We start from the raw sequence: 17,579 nt of genomic DNA, 5'->3' as shown, positions 1-17,579 counted from the left end.
CATTTGCACACATGCGTAAGCACTCATGGCTGTAACTGCTCTCTGGGAGGCTCTGGATTACATTGTTTTGGGTGTTATCTGCAGCTTGGCATCACTAAGCAGTAGCAGCATTAGCACCACTGCTAATCTCTGTCATTTAAATAGCCAGATACAGCTCACAGCTGCTATTCACTCTTAAGTGGATGATAAGCGGGCCACCAGATTGAGCGATAGAATCGGCGCCCATCCAGAGCCCGCGACCGAATTTGGGGAGGTGGGGAGGGGAGGGAGGGGCTCCGTGCAGAGATGAGTTGTAAGAGTGTGCAGGTTTAATCTGCCCCGCTTCGTTCTCTTGTTTCGGCTATACACAGTGGCTCGCGCTCAGATTCCATTTCAGTAATTTCCTCCGAGATGACAGCTGAAAGAAATAGCTGGTAGCTCCTCAGATCACAAGAGAAAACAAACCCCACTGTTCATCCTTGAAATGTGAATCCAGCCGCTCCTCCTTCTCCTCAGTCTGCCTCATCCCGTATTCCAAAAATCCATCACGCACCCCCCCTCCACCCCCTTCCCCTTCTCTCCCTGCGATAAGCGCTTTTCGCTCCTCCATCAAAGGAAGAAGTTGGACAACGACGTGCAAGACTGTAATAAGTTGTAATCTGAAGGACATCTACCTCATGTCTCCGCGCCAGAGATGGAGCGCTGACAGGAGCGACCGCGGAGCACACCGTATTTGCAATTAAGATCCCCGGGAGCCTTTTTCGAGATGATTTAAATGTATAATTACTGACAGATTAATTACATTTTTGCACATCGGCTCTGATTAGGTGTGATGGAAACTTTGAGTTTAATCAACCTTGCATCACCTAAGGAGTGTGGTTTCAGTTTGATGTCTGGGCTGAAATGAGTTCAAATGTAATTAAGAAGCAGATTCATGAGACATCGCAGCGCGCTCTGTTTTCACAAGTGTTTTTTTTTTTTTTTGTGGGGGTTGGCAAAATGAAGTTCTCTTATGATCTTTGAGAAATGTACACAGACGAAATAACTTGAGGCTTTCAGCTAAAGTAAAAATGTGTTCAGCCCCAACACTAGTCCCAACTAGTCTACAATGTAAATATATTCTGCTCTAATGAGGCAAATGTATTCAGTGTGTTTTATTCAAAGCTGTTATACCTTGTGGGACACAGTTTTAGTTTTTTTATAGTTCCTCTGATGTTACTAAGAGGAAAAAAACCCAAAGTGATGCTTTTTCACAATAAAAGAAAAAGCAGTGTTGTTGAGTACTTATTTCAATTATGACACCGGTGATCTGTGGGGAATCAAGTCAAAGTTTAATAACTTTTTCTTTTTCTTTGTCTTTCTCTTTCTGTGTTTGCATGAATGTTTCCGGCATTTAACTCCCACTCCTTGTTGCTTTTATCTTTTCACTCCAGTGGATGATGACACAAGCTCCCGATCGGGTCAAGAGTCCATGTCCACCAGCGGTGACCTGACTTCGGGCCCCTGGCTGAATGGCAGAGACGACAGACAGAAAGATCAGGAGAAGTCTGGGGTGAAGGAGAAGAAGAAGCCAGAAAGGGAGAAAGAAAAAGACAAGGACAAGAATAAATCCAAGAAAGGCGTGCTGAAGGGCTTGTTCAGGTAGGAACCAGACGGAGCTCAGCTCAAACCCCTAAACAGCTCCACCGTCCACTGCCACGAGCATTAATCACTATCTGCTTTATTTAATTCCACTCACCACATCCGCCACTGGATCATATGGAATTTGAATGCATTCTGTGGATGTTGCCGGCGCTAATCTCCTTGAACCCTGCAAGGGGAGGAGAGTTATCGACCTCAAGGGCCTCTGGCACTTTTGAGCCAGATTATTTTTAATAAGGGCGCCATGTTTTATTCATAATCCCGTGCACGTGTGCCTACTATCCAAACACACTCATCATTTGTGAACCAGAGGAAAATGTTCTGTGCTCATGCCGGAGCTAACGGGGGGGGGGGGGGGGGGGTTGGCTTTGAGAATAAAAGACGATAAAATCGACTGCAGGTCGAACTTAGAGGCTGGGAGATGTTGTGGGCTGTGAGGTTCCTCTCCCAGTCTGGGAAATAGTTTCCCTGGCAGAGTTCTTCATCCTGAGAAGACAGTCACTTTGAACTGTGGACAATGCAGTTGGACAGTGTGAGGAGAAACACGCAAAGGGAAGTTGATGGAAAATAAACATCCCGTGGTGGTTTCTACCGAGCACGTCTGTCTGCCACAAGCAAAATTAGGAGTCACGTTAATTATTTCAACTCCACGCACATTTAAATATGGCATAAATTAACGGCGGAGGCGGTGCGGGCCGTTATCGTGCCGTGAGTCGTTTTCATGTGGATTGCTTTAATGGGATTAGTTAGCATATCACGGCGCACGCCTCAGTAATGAACAATAAAGATGACAAGTGTGCTTTGAGGTGATGATTGAGGAATGTAGGAAGCTGTCTTATCTCCCATTATTTTTACTTTTCTGATTTATTTACTTACCCGCCTCTTATTGCGTAATGTAGTGTGAAAAGCTCGTGCGTCCCAGTGTCGTGGACGCGTAAGTCTTCGTGGGAGGACAGAGAAAAAAGCGAACTGCAATCCAAATTGACAGGTGAAATTTGAGCCACGGGTTTGACACCATGACATGCAATCAGCACCGTTGGCAAACCGTTATGAGTGGCTGTGTGCTTGGCTTGATAGGTGTCTTCTGGGTGATTTTTTATTTTTTTTTGAAGTGCATGTTGGCCCTTGGCATGCCCTCCTTGGCCTCATCATCGTTCTTCATTATCTTTGAGTGCCACAGCCACTTAAGAGTTGGCACGCGACAGGCCTCGCTGACACTCCCCCCATGCTCTGTGCATTTAACGCCAGCCCCCGTGCCTCCTGAATATTAAAACCGCGACTCCATGACTCCGAAACCTCGTCGTCTATTTGCTACTTCTCTACCTCGAACTGCATTTTCTATTTAAAGCTCTCAGACCTGCACATCAACAATGTCCTCTTCTATCCCCTCCCTGTTCTTCCTCGTTCGAAAACATCATCGTTTCAGAAAGTTAGAAATGGCAAAGAGTTGAGGTGAGAATGAACGAGTCCCACTGGATACAACAGCAAACTCTTTCTATAAAGAACAGTCTGGAGTGATGTGAAATGCCTAGCAGTCAAAAGGGAGGAGAGGGAAAGAAAGCGAAAAAGATCTAACTATTGTGTGTCTCACTTTTAGCAGTTCCAAAAGTTTTCCCTGATTTCAGAGTGAAAAGTTTAACTTTGCATGACAAAAAGGTTTGGCTGACAGTTACTCGAACACCCGGGCTTGCGTGCCACAGAATTTATATTAGCGTGCTTCACGTGCGAGTGTCTCGCCATTAAATCGCTGCATCGTGGAGACATCCTCGTTGGGTTAATCCTTTGTGCTGCCTGTCTCGGCGGTTTTCATCTGCATAAAATGGATAGCCAGGCAGCCACTTTTTCCTGCATTTCTCACAGATGCATGTTATAGCACTCCCTCTAAGGAGATTTCAAGGAGTTTGCAGTGCGATGCAATTTGAGCTCATTTGCATGCAGGACTTTGGACGGCCTGATGAACGTGTAGCGCACGTCCACTTAATGGACAGCCTGATTGGAAGTGCATTAACATTGGAGCCAGGGGGAAGGAAGATGGCCTAATATAGGGTGGGAGAGGAGGGGGAAGAGTGGGAGATAAATACAGCGAGTGCAAGAATGGCTGAACGTGTGCAAGAGGGTGATGGAAAGAAAATTGACTGCCTAAAGCTCAAAGCAGGAAAAAAAACCCACTGCAGTGCACAGCCTTGGCTTCCAAGCCCTTCATACTGTACAGACTGTAGGCTGGGAGGCTTCCTGGTATACAGTCCTGTAACATCCAGTAATGGATAGCCCATAATCTCATGAATGGATAGCAGTACGCATCTATGCATGCTTCCACAGAACAAAAAACAAGCCCCAGGCAGTTTGACATCGCTGTTATTTCTTGAATGTCTGCTGGACGCATGCATAGCTTGTCCACTGATGCATCATATAGGGAAGAGCACAGGGGAACGCATCATCCACCCCCCAAAACCATTGTATGTGATTATTCATGTCCTTTCTAGTGGATAACATGTGATCATTACTTTCCACTCCTATCAGTTTTGTTTAGATGTTGGAAGCGTTGCCCACGGCTCTGTTAGCATGCTAGCAGACAATGATGTCTGGGCCAGCCTGGGAGATTCCCCTCGATGTACCTAATGAGGTGCTGTTTATCTGCCGTGTGACTGACTGACCGCCTCCATCAAAGCCCCATCTCCATTACTGTGGTGGAAAGGAGGAAAAAAAATTGGTTTTTTTACATTGTATATGTATATATATTAATTTAGACAGTAGGCATTATTAGTGTGGGTGTGCCTGTGAAAATGTATTTCTGTGTATTCAACCCTCTCTTATTGCAATTCAGTTAACAGTTTTTTGTTGTTTTGAAATGCAACAGACTATTTAAAAACGTAGGCTAGCATTATCACTGGGGGGGGTGAGGGTTGCAAAAAAAAAAAAAAAAAAGCTGCGATGGGAAATGGGGAGCAGAGAAAGGTGGGGGTGGGGTGGGTTAGGGTGGAACGAGAGAAGGAGCGTGTGCACTGGAGTGAACTGGGGCACCAAAGAAGAGTGGGAAAGACGGATGAAAAGGAAACGGGAGAGGCAGAATGAGGGAAGAAGGGAGCACTTCAGAGCGACAGTCACGGCATCATGCTACTGTCCGCCTGGGGGGGGGGAGACCGGGGATCTTTGGCGATGCGTGCCTGCGCTCGTGCACGTGCGCACGCGTGCATGCTCAAGCTTCTTCAAGGTGCATGTAAGATTTGCACGTTTGCATGTGTGTAATGTGCGTTTGCCTTGTGCACGTTAGATGAAAAGACTCTGTTAATGGGATGTGGCACCCTTCCTCCCCAGAGCTCCCTCAGCCATGCACACTTACTCCTTTTTTTTTTTCTTTCTTTTCCCTCCACCCATCCTCCCCACCAATCTGATCAGCGGCATGTGTCTCGCTAAGCCATCCCACACTGGAGCTCAGTATGACAGCCATGCACCCTCCACCCCTTTCCATTCTCACCCCAGGGAGCTCATCTGCCTGCTCCGCCCCATAAATGCAATCCCACTCGAGGCTACACAGACAGAGATGAGGGAGAACCGGGAGCTGGAACGGAGGGTTGCTTTCCATCCCTCAATCTTTATTATTCTTAGGTAGCACGGGAGCGCACTCTCGGCACGTGGGGGCGGTGCCCGTGTGTTTGCATTTGTGAATATGCCGAGAATATGGATGCCATGCTGTATGACCATGATTGCCTTCTGTGAGGCATGAGAGTGGGTAGTCTGTGTTGCCATGCAGTTTTGTGTCTTTATGCCGTGTGATCCTTTCAGCTCATGTGGGTGTGAACGGCTGATGGCGGGTGAGCCAGTTTGATCATTAGTACGCTGACATGATATACACATGAACTTTTTTTTTTCTTCTTTTTTCTTTTTTTTTTACACACACACACACACACATGCACACACAGAGCTAATGGAGCAACACAGACAAGAACACACACTTTCTCAAGCTAACACACCCCTCAGCACCTTCATTTTCCCCACACAGACACACACACATGCTCGCATATGCTTGTAGTATTATGCCACAGTTGATTTGGAGACAGCAATTAGCCGCCTCCACATGTGGGCCTTGACATCTGCTGAATGTAATCTGAGAGAAAATGATAATTGTTCTTCCTTTGCTCTGCCTAACTCATCATAATGTCGATGCTGAGCCGCTAAAGGGAAGGATGGGGTGCAGCGTTAAGCACGAGAACGGCGACATCTGAAGCCACGTGACAAATATTAACGCGGGAAAAACTAATTGTGTTAAAAGCAACTTATCTTGGATTGTGAATAGTGATGAGTGGCCAGTGTTTTGTCTTTTTGGGGGTTTTTTTCTTTCCGGATATTACCTCGGAGTGGAAGGGAAGGATAGGGAAGGAACTACAAATTTCTCCTGTCATGGATAAATATTTCAGAGGGGACTTAATGCTGAACTTGTCAGCTTTGCCAAGTGCAAAGTCATGCCTCAATATCACCTTCAAATGGTTGCTCGGCTAAAAGAAATATCATGTCACTGAGGGCGCTACAGAGAGAGCAGGTCGGCCTTTTCAACTTCTCAGGGGGAGAACACCTTTTTACAAAACTCCCTCCCTTCACAAGTCAGTACGTGATGCCCTAACTTTAAAGGTGTGTATATATATTCATATATATATAGATAGATAGATAGATAGATAGATTGATATAATATGCACTCTGAGTGTGACATCCCATTACTCTCCTGCCAGTCATGTTACCAAAGAGGCCCAGCAGGAGACCAAACAGCTACCAACAGTCTCCCACTGAACATTAGCACCACTGTCACAGAATGCACTGACACGAGAAGGAAAGGGTGAAAAAACAAAACTCTTGTGCCTGACAGTTCAAAACCCTTGTGTTGTCCTCGAGATTCCCATACACTTGTTTCCCATACACCTAGGGGTCATTTTTGACTTGAGGACAACACAAGGGTTACGGGTGAACGTTGCTTTGCATCTTGTATCAAACCCTGAATGCCTCTGTTTTTTTCTGGAGGGTTGAAACATTTAGAAATGTGGAGGATGGGAATAAGGATGGAGGGAGGAGTGGTGAACTTTAATAACCGGCGGGGGTGGGAGTGGTGGGGGGGACAGTGGTTGTCCGGTTGCACTTCCTCTGCTATTGGCCACTCGATGCAAATGTGATTGGGCAGCGCTAGACCTCCATCAGACAGCCCTGAAGTAATTAGGTTTAGAATGATCATGCAGTGCTGCAAGATAGACCTTGAAGAATGGGGAGTAGTGGTGAGGCTAGTCTGTGCGTGTGTGTGTGTGTGTGTGTGTGTGTGTGTGTGTGTGTGTGTGTGTGTGTGTGGGAGGTGGTGTTGCATGATGGAGTTAATTGAATCTGAAATCTTGTCAGCCTGAAATGAGATCCACCGATGTCTCTCACACTGTGTCTCCTGCAGAGGGCTGCAAACATGACTGAATTCATAAAGTGTGTTATTAAAGAGCTCAAATTAAGTGTAGCAGCGCACCCCTCCATATTCTACCAGGCCTATGACTACTAATGATCCAACCCCAGCGGAATCTCAACCAGATGCATCAATGGACATGCGAGACTCTTCTTCTCTTCTCTTCTCTTTTCTTCTCTTCTCTTCTCTTCTCTTCTCTTCTCCTGTCCTCTTCCCTTCTCTCCCCTCCTCTCCTCCCTACCGCTCAGCTCTCTGATGTTCTCAAAGAACCCGCTTCATGTTTCTTAACTTCCTCCCTCTCTCTCTCTCTGCCTCTCACACTTGATTTTCTTGTTTTTCACACTTTGAGACACTTTGATGTTATTTTTTTCTCCTCCTTTGATCAATCAGAGAAAGGCTGTTCAATGCAACTGGAATCTCAGAGGACAGGCAGATTTAAAAATAATGAGAAAGCGTTAAGAACATGAATGTGGATCTGAGAAAGGCACAATCCCATTTTGTGTTTTTCTAAATAGTACAAATGAATCGCTAATGTCTCCTTTAATAAACCATATTAATATATGTCTCTGGTCTATAGGAGAAGGGAAAAAGATAACGCATACGTTGAATTAGAAATGCAAGGCATGCTTGATATTATGGAGACAGAGGTCTCCCCCCCCCCCCCCCGTGTCCTATGCAAATTAAGTGGGCTGCCTGCTACAGTTGCATTCATTGCTAGTCTCCTCACCCATCCACCAGGCTTAGCATGTAATGAAACTGAGGCCTTCGGCTGAAATGACCTTTCCCATTCACTGAGTTTCCACCTGCTGATTTGCGCTCACACCTTAACATATGAGTGAGAAGATGGGTAGTGGGGACAGGTCGATCACAGTGAAGACAACGGAGAAAAAAATAGAAGAGCTGGGAAAATAGCTTTTGAATTACAAAGGTAAAATCAATCGATGCTGGATTACACTTCTGATTTCCATCAAAGGCAGCCAGGTAAAGCCAGGAACCATATTCCTCTTGTTCTGGCAGCGTCTCTACATGCGTTCAGCATGTCGAGTGAAATTGTCTGTTATTTTTTTCTCTTTTTCTCTGATCATTTTTTAAAAAAATTCTTCACTAAGCGTGTCAGGGAGATGCAGATTCCTTTCATAGCTGGATTGATTGATTTCATTCCTCCCTGTGTTTTTCATGAAGGAATCTTAATTGGACTCTCACTGCCATACAAACATATGTGAGCGCCCCATCAACCCGCCACACACACAACAACCATTGCTTTGTGAGTGGGGGAGGTGGAGAGTGCAAAGCTATGAATGTGAGTTGGAGAGAGAGAGGGAGGATGTGGAGAGTATGTGATGATGGATGAAACGATCCACAGCAGCAGATAAAGGCCAGGTAATATTTTCACCTGCAGATCCACATCGTGTCAGGTTCAAGGCCCTTCAGAGCTAATTGAGTACAAGCAACGTTATATCTGTGGCTGAATAAGACGTTTTTCCAAAGTCTAAAGTTCGGCTACATCTACATTTTCCCAGGCAAGCGTGAGCGAGAGGACACATGGTCTCATGCCTTTATTTTTTAGGGCTGTGTCCACTTAATACTACACTATATAACTGAATAACACTTATTATTAATAAAAAGCATAGCATTATTGAGGCACTGCAAATTATTTAATCCCAACAATGTCATTTCTAAAGCTTTTAATTGGTCATACTTGTTGCCAGTGATGTAATTAACCATTATAAGTCCAGAGTGCACAGCCAGTCAGGAATGGGGCAGCAATAAACAGATGTAATGTGAGAGGCAGCGGAGGAGACCTGCATAGAGTCCTGTGTAATTCCATGTAACCGCAGACCATATGAAACGTAGAAAAAACAAAGAGTCTGAGAGTGCATTTGTCATACTGTTTACTCATGAAAGCTGCGTGCTCTGAACAATGTGCACTCGCCTTTTCTTGATGTACTGTGTAAGGAATGTTCAGTAGCATTTTATAAACTGGTTGTAAGCACAGGTAAAACGTCTGGTTTTGCCCGACTACACTGAAGTTTTGTGAATGTAGTTTGAAAACTGGATTAGAGTTTTGGCAAACTTTGACAACTTAAAACACATACAGTACGTGGGCAGTAGAGGCATATCTGATCCTATTAAGCATGTCTAATTTGTTTGTTTTCATAACGATTTCTCACTTAAAAAATGCTACATGCAGCTTTTTTGTAAGGGTCACGGTTCTGTCCTTCGCAGTGTTTTTACCATCAGCCTCATTCAGCTGTAGAAGAGGAGTGTCCAGGGTTAATTATCTAACCTTGCTCGTGATGTGCAGTCACTATCCCTGAGATTCCTCAGGATTCCTCGCTTGCTTATCCTCACTTTATTTACCATTACTGTCACTCCCTCACTCTTTTTTTTTTTTTTTTAAATTCTGTGTATCCTCACACATCCCTCCCTTCTTCCCTCCTCCTTCAACCTGCCCTGGAGATTCATTGTGGCATTGACAGAAAGACCTCTCCCGTCTCCCTCTGAATGCTGGGAGCGATGTATATCACGGATCAGCGGTTTTTGCTGTCTCCTTCCCCCAACTGGCTGAAAATGCAGCGCTTGAGCCGCCGTGCATCCATGCATGCATTTCAAAGTCTAACGTTTACAAGGCAGACAACCTGTCTCACTTCTCTCCTTTGCCCGTCCTTCAGGCGAGGGTCTCGCAAATCAGACATTTGAGCGTCACCGAATACATCTGTCTGCAGACTCATCGGCATGTAAATGAGTTGGCAAACAATTGCGAGAAGCGGGGATAATCAAAGCAGGGAAGACAAAAGGCCTGATGAATACAATTAATTTGAGATAATCTTCTATCATGACAATAATCATGAGCTGTTTTTCCCCCCGTCACCTACACGTTCTAATCGGTGTAAGTCATAGGAGGTGAAAGCAGCTGTAACTCCAGTCGCCAAACCAACAATCAGCAGAAATCTCCAGTTCTCATTAGTTTGTGCACATCTCCGGTAGTTTGCAGCGCTATTCCAAAAAATTCAGTCTTGACATCTGCGGTTGAAGTTTCCGTCATTAAAAGAGCTGAGCAGACTTTGGGTGTTGTGTTTGCCTAATGTCGAGGGTTTGTGTTGGAGGCATGCAGCAGAAGCCTGGCTGAGGACGCAGACAGTGGCAGTGATCAAAATGGCCCATTAGGAATGCAGCAGGCTGTACTGTATCTAGGTCACAGCCTGAGCCACCTACTGTAGCTCCTCTGCTGATAAAACCCTCTCCTCCTCCATCACTGTATCCCTGGGTGAGGGTGTATGGACAGCATACTGCGGTCAGGCACAGCATTATGAGCACTGTGAGGGGAAGCAAATAGCACAGATTATCTGTTCATCAGGGCACCTGTTAGTGGGTGGGATATTTTAGGGAGCAAGTGAACATTTTTTTCCTCAAAGCCACCTGAGCTACAGGGGTGGCTGTAGCTACAGGTGGTAGAGCACGTCAGCTACTAACCGGAAGGTTGGTGGTTCGATCCCAGGCTCCTCCAGTCTGCATGCCAAATATCCTTGGGCAATATACTAACCCCATCGGAGTGTGAATGTGTATGAATGTTAGTTAGTAAACAACTTAGAAAAAACGTGCTCGTGTGAATGTGATTGTGTGAATGAATTAGTTGTATAAAGTGCTTTGAGTGCTCAGAGTAGAAAAGTGCTATATAAGAACCATTTGCCATTTACACTGTGATGGCTAGAGGTTTGGGTCAGGGTGCACGTGTGTCGCTTACCTGGGGAGCACCTGGCCTCAGGATGCACTATGGGAAGAAAGCAAGCCGATGGAGGCAGTGTGCTGTTTTGGTTAAGGTCCTGCTGGGAAAACCTGGGTCCTACCATCCATGTAGATGTTACTTTGCCACATACCAACCTGCTTCAAAGCAAAAATGGTTCAGGAATGGTTTGAGGAGCACAACAAAGAGTTTGAGGTGTTGGCTCTGCCTCCAAATTCCCCAGATCTCAATCTAATCACGCATCTGTCCGACATGCCGGACAAACAAGTCTGATCAAAGGAGGCCCCACCTCACAGCTCACAGAACCACTTACATACCACAGCACACCCTCAGGGGTCAGGTGGGCTACACATTGAAAATCAAATGTGATTGTATGTGAACTTTTTGTCTCTCATCTACAATTTATGGCTCTTAGTAATTATGTTTCTTTTTTTGTGCACCACAAGAGAAAGAAACTCTGCAAGATGAGCAATGAAAATAATAAATCAAACAGAACATCATCACAGGGAAATATGATCAGAAGCTACACACAACTACACGCATTCAAAGCCTCAATTCAATACCTGAACTTCCCTCCAAGCTGCTCAAGTGCCTCTGTGTAAATTGTCCTTCAGAAACTCCCTCCTCGCTGCACTCATACACTTTAACAAATGGATGTATGAATGTGTTTAGACTGTTTATTTGTGTTGTAATGAGAGGCTTTAATCAGGGGTGTCATGGGTTTGAATTGTTCCTCCGAGTGTGCACGGAAACTCCCCTCCCCTCCAAACATACACGCACGCACAACTCAGTGATTTATGCGAAACATTAAAGGCAATCATGTTGGGCTGGGCCTTGTCCTTTGTATTGCACAGGCTGCTTGAAATATGGAAAAGCCAAGCTGTTCCCTGATATACAGGCACACGCATAAACATAAAGACCATAAACACACACACATGCACGGGTGTTTGTGTGTATCCTGTTCTTCTTAAATATGAATAATTAGTGCAGAATAAATGAATAGATTGTGGGTTTTGTTTTCTTTTTTTCTTTCTTGTAAATATACAAAACACACAGGGAAACTTTTTGATTGTAAATAGATATGCAGACTCTCCCACACAGACATGCACGTGTGTTTAGTTCAACAGTTGCTTTAAATCTCATAGTTGGTAGTTTGGAGGCAGAGAAACAAGCCTCAGCCATTCACTGAGATGTACAGCCTCAATAAAAACATGTATAAAAAATATGTAAATAAAAACCGAACGCAACAATCCCAAAAAATCTCATAAACCCAGATTTTCTTCACAATAAAACACAAAAAACATCAAGTGTTGTAAATGGAAACATTTTACTGTTCCGTGAAGAATATTAGCTCATTTTGGATTTGATGATGGCAACATTGGGTCAATAAGAGGCTAAAAAAAGTAAGTGCTGCTAAAAGGGAACAGCTGGAGGAACATTTTACGACTAATTAGGTTCATTGGCAGCACATCGCTAACATGACTGGGTATACAAAGAGCATCTTAGAGAGGCAGAGGTTCACCAATCTGCAAAAGAACTGCATCTACAAATTATGGAGAAGTTTCAGAATGATAATTTACCGTGCAAGACTTTTAATGTGTAATCTACAACATAGAATATCATAGATCATAATATCAAAAGGGTCAGAGAATGGTCTTTGGATAGTCAATCTTTTGGCTTCAATGTATTAAAAACGATTCTGTGATGGAAATCGCTGCACAGGATTCAGATCACTGTACCATCCACAAATGCAGATCCAAGCTCTTTCAAGTGGAAACGGCTGTGCGATCAGATGGATTTAAATTTGAAATTCTTATTGGGAAACATGAACGCCTCATCTCCCGGACTAAATAGACGAGGGAGCATCGTATCCGTGTGTTTTCTATGGTCTCTGCGACCAAAAAGAACATTTCTCAGTTAAAATCAGATTCTCACATGCTGGAATTTGAAAATCTAAAAGAAAAACTGAGTTAAGGATGTTGGATAAAGTCTGTAAAACAATAGTGAAGAGAGGGGGAAAAAACAGGAAGCTTGACTGACAGAGAACAGGAAATACTGTCTGAGATGGCAGGAAAAAGGGTGCATTTTAAGGCCAAAACCAATTTTCTACAGGTTGGTATGGCACCAATTTCAATGCACCTGTCAGGGAATTCATTTCCATTCAATAAGCTCTTTATGGTAAATGTGTCGAGACAGTGATATTGGTTGAGAAATAGAACGTTTAAGCAAAATGATCCCAGATTGCGTATGGTTGTAAAATATTTTTCTTTGTCATTATTTTAGTGTGGGGAGAAAAAAACAGCTAAAAATACACAAAGCATTACTGAAACTGATCTATCCTCGACGTGACAGCTGTCTTTGCTGTTCAGCTGAAAGACCTAAGAGGTGTAAAACTTTCTGGAGAAAATATTATTTTTCCTGTGGCATTGTCCCCCTACTGGGGTGTGGTGCACTGATGTCATGAATAAATGCATGTCATGCCTCCACGGTGCAGAACCCATCACTGTCTCGCCTGGGATGAACCATTCTGACTCCCATCCTCCCTCCTCCTACGCCCCCGCTCCTGCTTTTTTCACACCATCACTGGAAGAATTAGGCCCGACTTCCCTCCAGAGCTGCAGCCAATCAACAACAGCTGTCCACAGCTTCTCTGAAGGAAATTGATTGGTTTAGTGTACACATGGGCTTATCCAATGAGGCGAAAGCTGTGACCTGTGGGAAGCAGTCTCTATAAAAGGCAAGAGGATGTGCAGAAGTATTAAAGGCTGTGTTATTCTGAAGGTGCATGCTATACCACCACCAAACCCAAGACACTATGAACTCAAAGATCTGACACACGGAGGGTTGCAGTCTTGCTCCTTAAGATATTAAGGAAAATGCTTTCCTGAGGAATTCCACATTCTACACATTCTAGTTCAAGAGGTCTGTTTGAGCAGGGAAGGAACTGACTGACATTACAGGTTGCAGATAATGAGTTCCACGGGGAGGGAGATAATCAGCCAGTGGCTGTTGGAGGCATCATCCCATACCACTGTGGGGTTGGTGTCCCAGGAAACCAGCGGTGGCAGCGTTACTCTGAGGCCACTCTACGATAACGAATGCGCCTTTAATGCCCGTTAACGATCGCTGGGTCACAGCGTGATTCCCAGGGAAGAGAAAAAAGTTCCTACTTTGTTTTTTCTATCTTATTGTTTTTATGAGACAGCTATGTGTCTCACCTCAGGTGGAGAGTGTTTACTCACCAAAGCTGCAACAACACTTATCCAGCGAAGACAAATGTATAAAAGTCTGGCCCTCCTAACAAGGCGCTATTAAAATTACATGCCACTGTCAGTATCTTGCCCCGGGTGCCGTGTTTAGAAATCGTGTACTGCTCCTTATTGCTTGCATTGGAGAGGAATAACTGAAGTTAGAGAGAGCATACTATATCTCTGCTTGTGTGTATATGTGTGTGTGTACTTGTCTTAACTTTGTTCTCCTTACTCCCCCCCCCCCAGGTCAATATGACGATAATCACAAGTCTTGATTTTTCTCTGAGAGAAAAGAGTATTTTAATGGTGCTTTATAGATTATCACCATGAAATGCAGGGGTGGAGGCATAAAAATTTATTTTCTTCCTGACTGCCACAAATACAGTCGGAGGCGATGGGGGGGGGGGGCTCAGACACCACATCAGATGTCTGCCGGGGACTTCGCCCTGGGAGATTTGGATTAACTTTCAGGTTGGCTGAGCAGAAACCATAATGATTCTCTCTGTCTGCCCTTGAAATTATCTTCTCATCACTTACTCAAATTAATAGATGCAGTCATTTTTATTTTTCCCCCCTCCTTTCTCGCTCACCTAGTTCCATTTGCAGGTTTGAATAATGCCAGAAGATGTAACACCTCATATGATGAGCGCATCATCTGCAGGGTAAGCCGTGTGGTCCGTCATACCCTCGGGTTCACTTTTAAAAATCCCACAAATTTTCAAAGGAGGAATAGACAGCCATTTTTTCCCCTGTCTTTTCTTCCTAAGTCAGCAACAAACTGCGAAATTCCCCACAGAAGATGTCAAAACAGATTAGCTCCCTTCTAATCCACTCCCCAGATTAAATGATTGTAACAATCAAACTGGCTTCAAGGCTTTGCATAATTTACTCTTTCCCCCCTCATATCTTTTGAAATTCTGTCTTTGACTTTTTACTCCTCTGTTGCATCGCAGCCTTGAAGAATTATCACCCTGTAAATCGATGAAGATGATGTATGAGGCATCCACAGCCAGTGGTTTAAACCCTTCTGCTTTCTGTGATGTATGATGATGTATCACGCTGAATGGAGTACCTATTTACTGACTCCTTTTCTAATGGAAGCAGACAAATCCAGGGAAGGCTGCTACTCAGTAATACGCCTAATGTGTGACAGCATTTTGAAAACATTTTATTTGATCAGTTGCTGTCTGCAGATGTCAAAGTCAGGACACGTGGATTGAATGCTTCAATTTTGCTTTCTACGTTTAATCAAATCTGCGGCCATTATAACATTAATAAAGCAGATTTTACTGATGCATGTCAGATTACGCATCATCCAAATGAGCTTTGATAGCCAATCAGTCATTATCAGGACTAAAAAGTGATAAATAGCCCAGAGTAGCTCAGGCTTTGAATGAATGAGTTGTGAATATTTTCTGAATTTGTCTAGATTCTGTTTGCATGCGACTACAGTGCTGATCGCATCTACGGAACGTCTCTGCACACATGATAGTTGTGCAATCTGCGTCTCATCTCGCCGTCTTCCTCTGTGTGTATTTGTGTATGCATCACTCTTACCTGCTGCTCGCCACAGTGAGGTAGGTGGCTGACAGTGGATCATTAAACACTGCTTCGGTCTGGTGGACTGATACTGGGTAGAAAAAAAACACATCATCGCTTTATGATGATGTAAGTTGCAACATTTCTGTGGCGGGGGCGTGGCCCCGGGCGCAGCTGCCGGGGAGGAGTGGAGCAGAAGGCTCAACAGGGCGGCGCTGCGAGGCCGGTAAGAACAGCTGATGGTGTTTATGTACTGATGATGGTCTCCCTCCGCTGTGTTTATAGTGAGACGGGGAGGAGCGGCGAGGGGAGATCAGCTGGGCTCGTGAGCTGTCAGGCTGTGCGACTGAGTCAGCTGTCAAACAAACAAACCAATAAATGTGGAAATTGGCAGTACATACCTGCGTGTGCGTGTATTTGTGCCTGGTGTATTCCACAAGTGGTGCCTAAACCCAGGAGAGTGCCGGTGGGGATATGTCCGACCCACAGGCCGCGCCACCCGCCCAGCCCCTGCAATACTTGGCGCAGATGCTGGCGGAGATGGCGGCGATGAGCCGGGATCAGGCGGCCGACCAGCGTGCCCACCTGGCCGCGCTGCGGGAGCAAACGGACCGACAGACACTAGTTCTGGAGCGGCTGGTCGGGGCCGCTGCCACGCCGAAGCCCTCGCCACTGTCGGTGACGGTGCCCCGGATGGGGGACGGGGACGACCCACAGATTTTTTTGGAGACCTTCCGTGCCACGGCGGAGGCTTGCCAATGGCCGCGGGAGGAGTGGGCTCCGCGGCTGCTCCCCCTGCTGTCTGGGGAGGCACAAACAGCGGCCCTGAGTCTGCCTCCGGCGTCAAGGAGCAGCTTCCCGGATGTGAGCCGGGCGGTGGTGGACAGGCTGGGGCTCACCGCCGAAGACCATCGCCGGCGGTTCCGGGCCTGTCGGCTGGCTACAACGGACCGACCATTCGCCTGGGCCCGACAGCTGCGCGACGCGGCGGTGCGCTGGCTGCAGCCGGGAACATCGGTGGGCGAGACGAAGCTGGTGGACAAGGTGGTGCTGGAGCAGTTCACGGAAGGATTACCAGCGGAGACGGCGAGATGGGTCCGGTGCCACCGGCCCGCAAGCTTGGAGGTAGCGGTGACGCTGGCGGAGGACCACCTTGCCGCTGGAGCAGGGGAATCCGGGGACGCCGGACGGAGGCTGGCCAAACAGGCCCCAGTGCCGGCCCCGAGGCGCCGTGTGCCGGCACCAGGGGACGCCGGCCCCGGAAGTGTCCCCCATGGGTGATTTCCCACTGGAGCAGTCTCGTGACGGCACCCTACGCTCAGCCTTTGACCAAGTGATGGCTATTGATGGTCACGTGGTGCGCCCTGAGGCCGCGCAGACCTACCCGCGTTTCGTCTTATTAAAGGACCGATTATATCGAGTGAGTCGTGACACTCAGACTGAGGAAACACACACCCAGTTGTTGGTGCCGCAGGGCCGCCGGGAAACGCTTTTCCAGGCGGCCCACTATAACCCCATGGCAGGGCATATGGGCTACGAGAAAACTCTGGAGCGAATAACGGCCCGATTTTATTGGCCTGGCATCCGAGCGGATGTGCGCCGCTGGTGCGCGTCCTGCCCGGACTGCCAACTTGTTAACCAGCCGGCCATACCGAGAGCGCCTCTGCGCCCTCTCCCCCTCATTGAGGTCCCGTTTGAGCGCATCGGCATGGACCTCATCGGGCCGTTTCACCGGAGTGCACGCGGTTACCGCTTTGTGTTAGTCCTGGTGGATTACGCAACGCGGTACCCGGAAGCAGTTCCGCTGCGCACCATCTCGGCTAAAAGTGTGGCGCAGGCACTGTTTCAGGTCATCTCCCGAGTCAGAATCCCGAAAGAGATACTGACTGACCAGGGCACGTCGTTTATGTCTCGTACACTGCGGGAACTGTACGAATTACTGGGCATTAAATCTATTCGGACCAGCGTCTACCACCCTCAGACTGACGGGCTGGTG

At 46.3% G+C, this 17,579-nt stretch overlaps 1 protein-coding gene across 1 annotated transcript in view; it reads left to right on the top strand.

The window, feature by feature from the left end:
• LOC146625084 (partitioning defective 3 homolog) overlaps positions 1 to 17,579 on the top strand; it is a 359,232-nt gene that overhangs the window by 248,954 nt on the left and 92,699 nt on the right. The window contains exon 19 of the mRNA XM_085362620.1: positions 1,413 to 1,620. Coding sequence (XP_085218746.1) covers positions 1,413 to 1,620 — 208 coding nt within the window. The remainder of the gene's footprint in view (positions 1 to 1,412; positions 1,621 to 17,579) is intronic.

The sequence above is a fragment of the Diplotaxodon limnothrissa genome, linkage group LG9 (assembly GCF_057381915.1).
Source record: "Diplotaxodon limnothrissa isolate DT_005_m linkage group LG9, D_limnothrissa_male_GT1.1, whole genome shotgun sequence".
Taxonomy (NCBI): domain Eukaryota; kingdom Metazoa; phylum Chordata; class Actinopteri; order Cichliformes; family Cichlidae; genus Diplotaxodon; species Diplotaxodon limnothrissa.
This window is presented reverse-complemented; position numbering and strand designations above follow the sequence as displayed.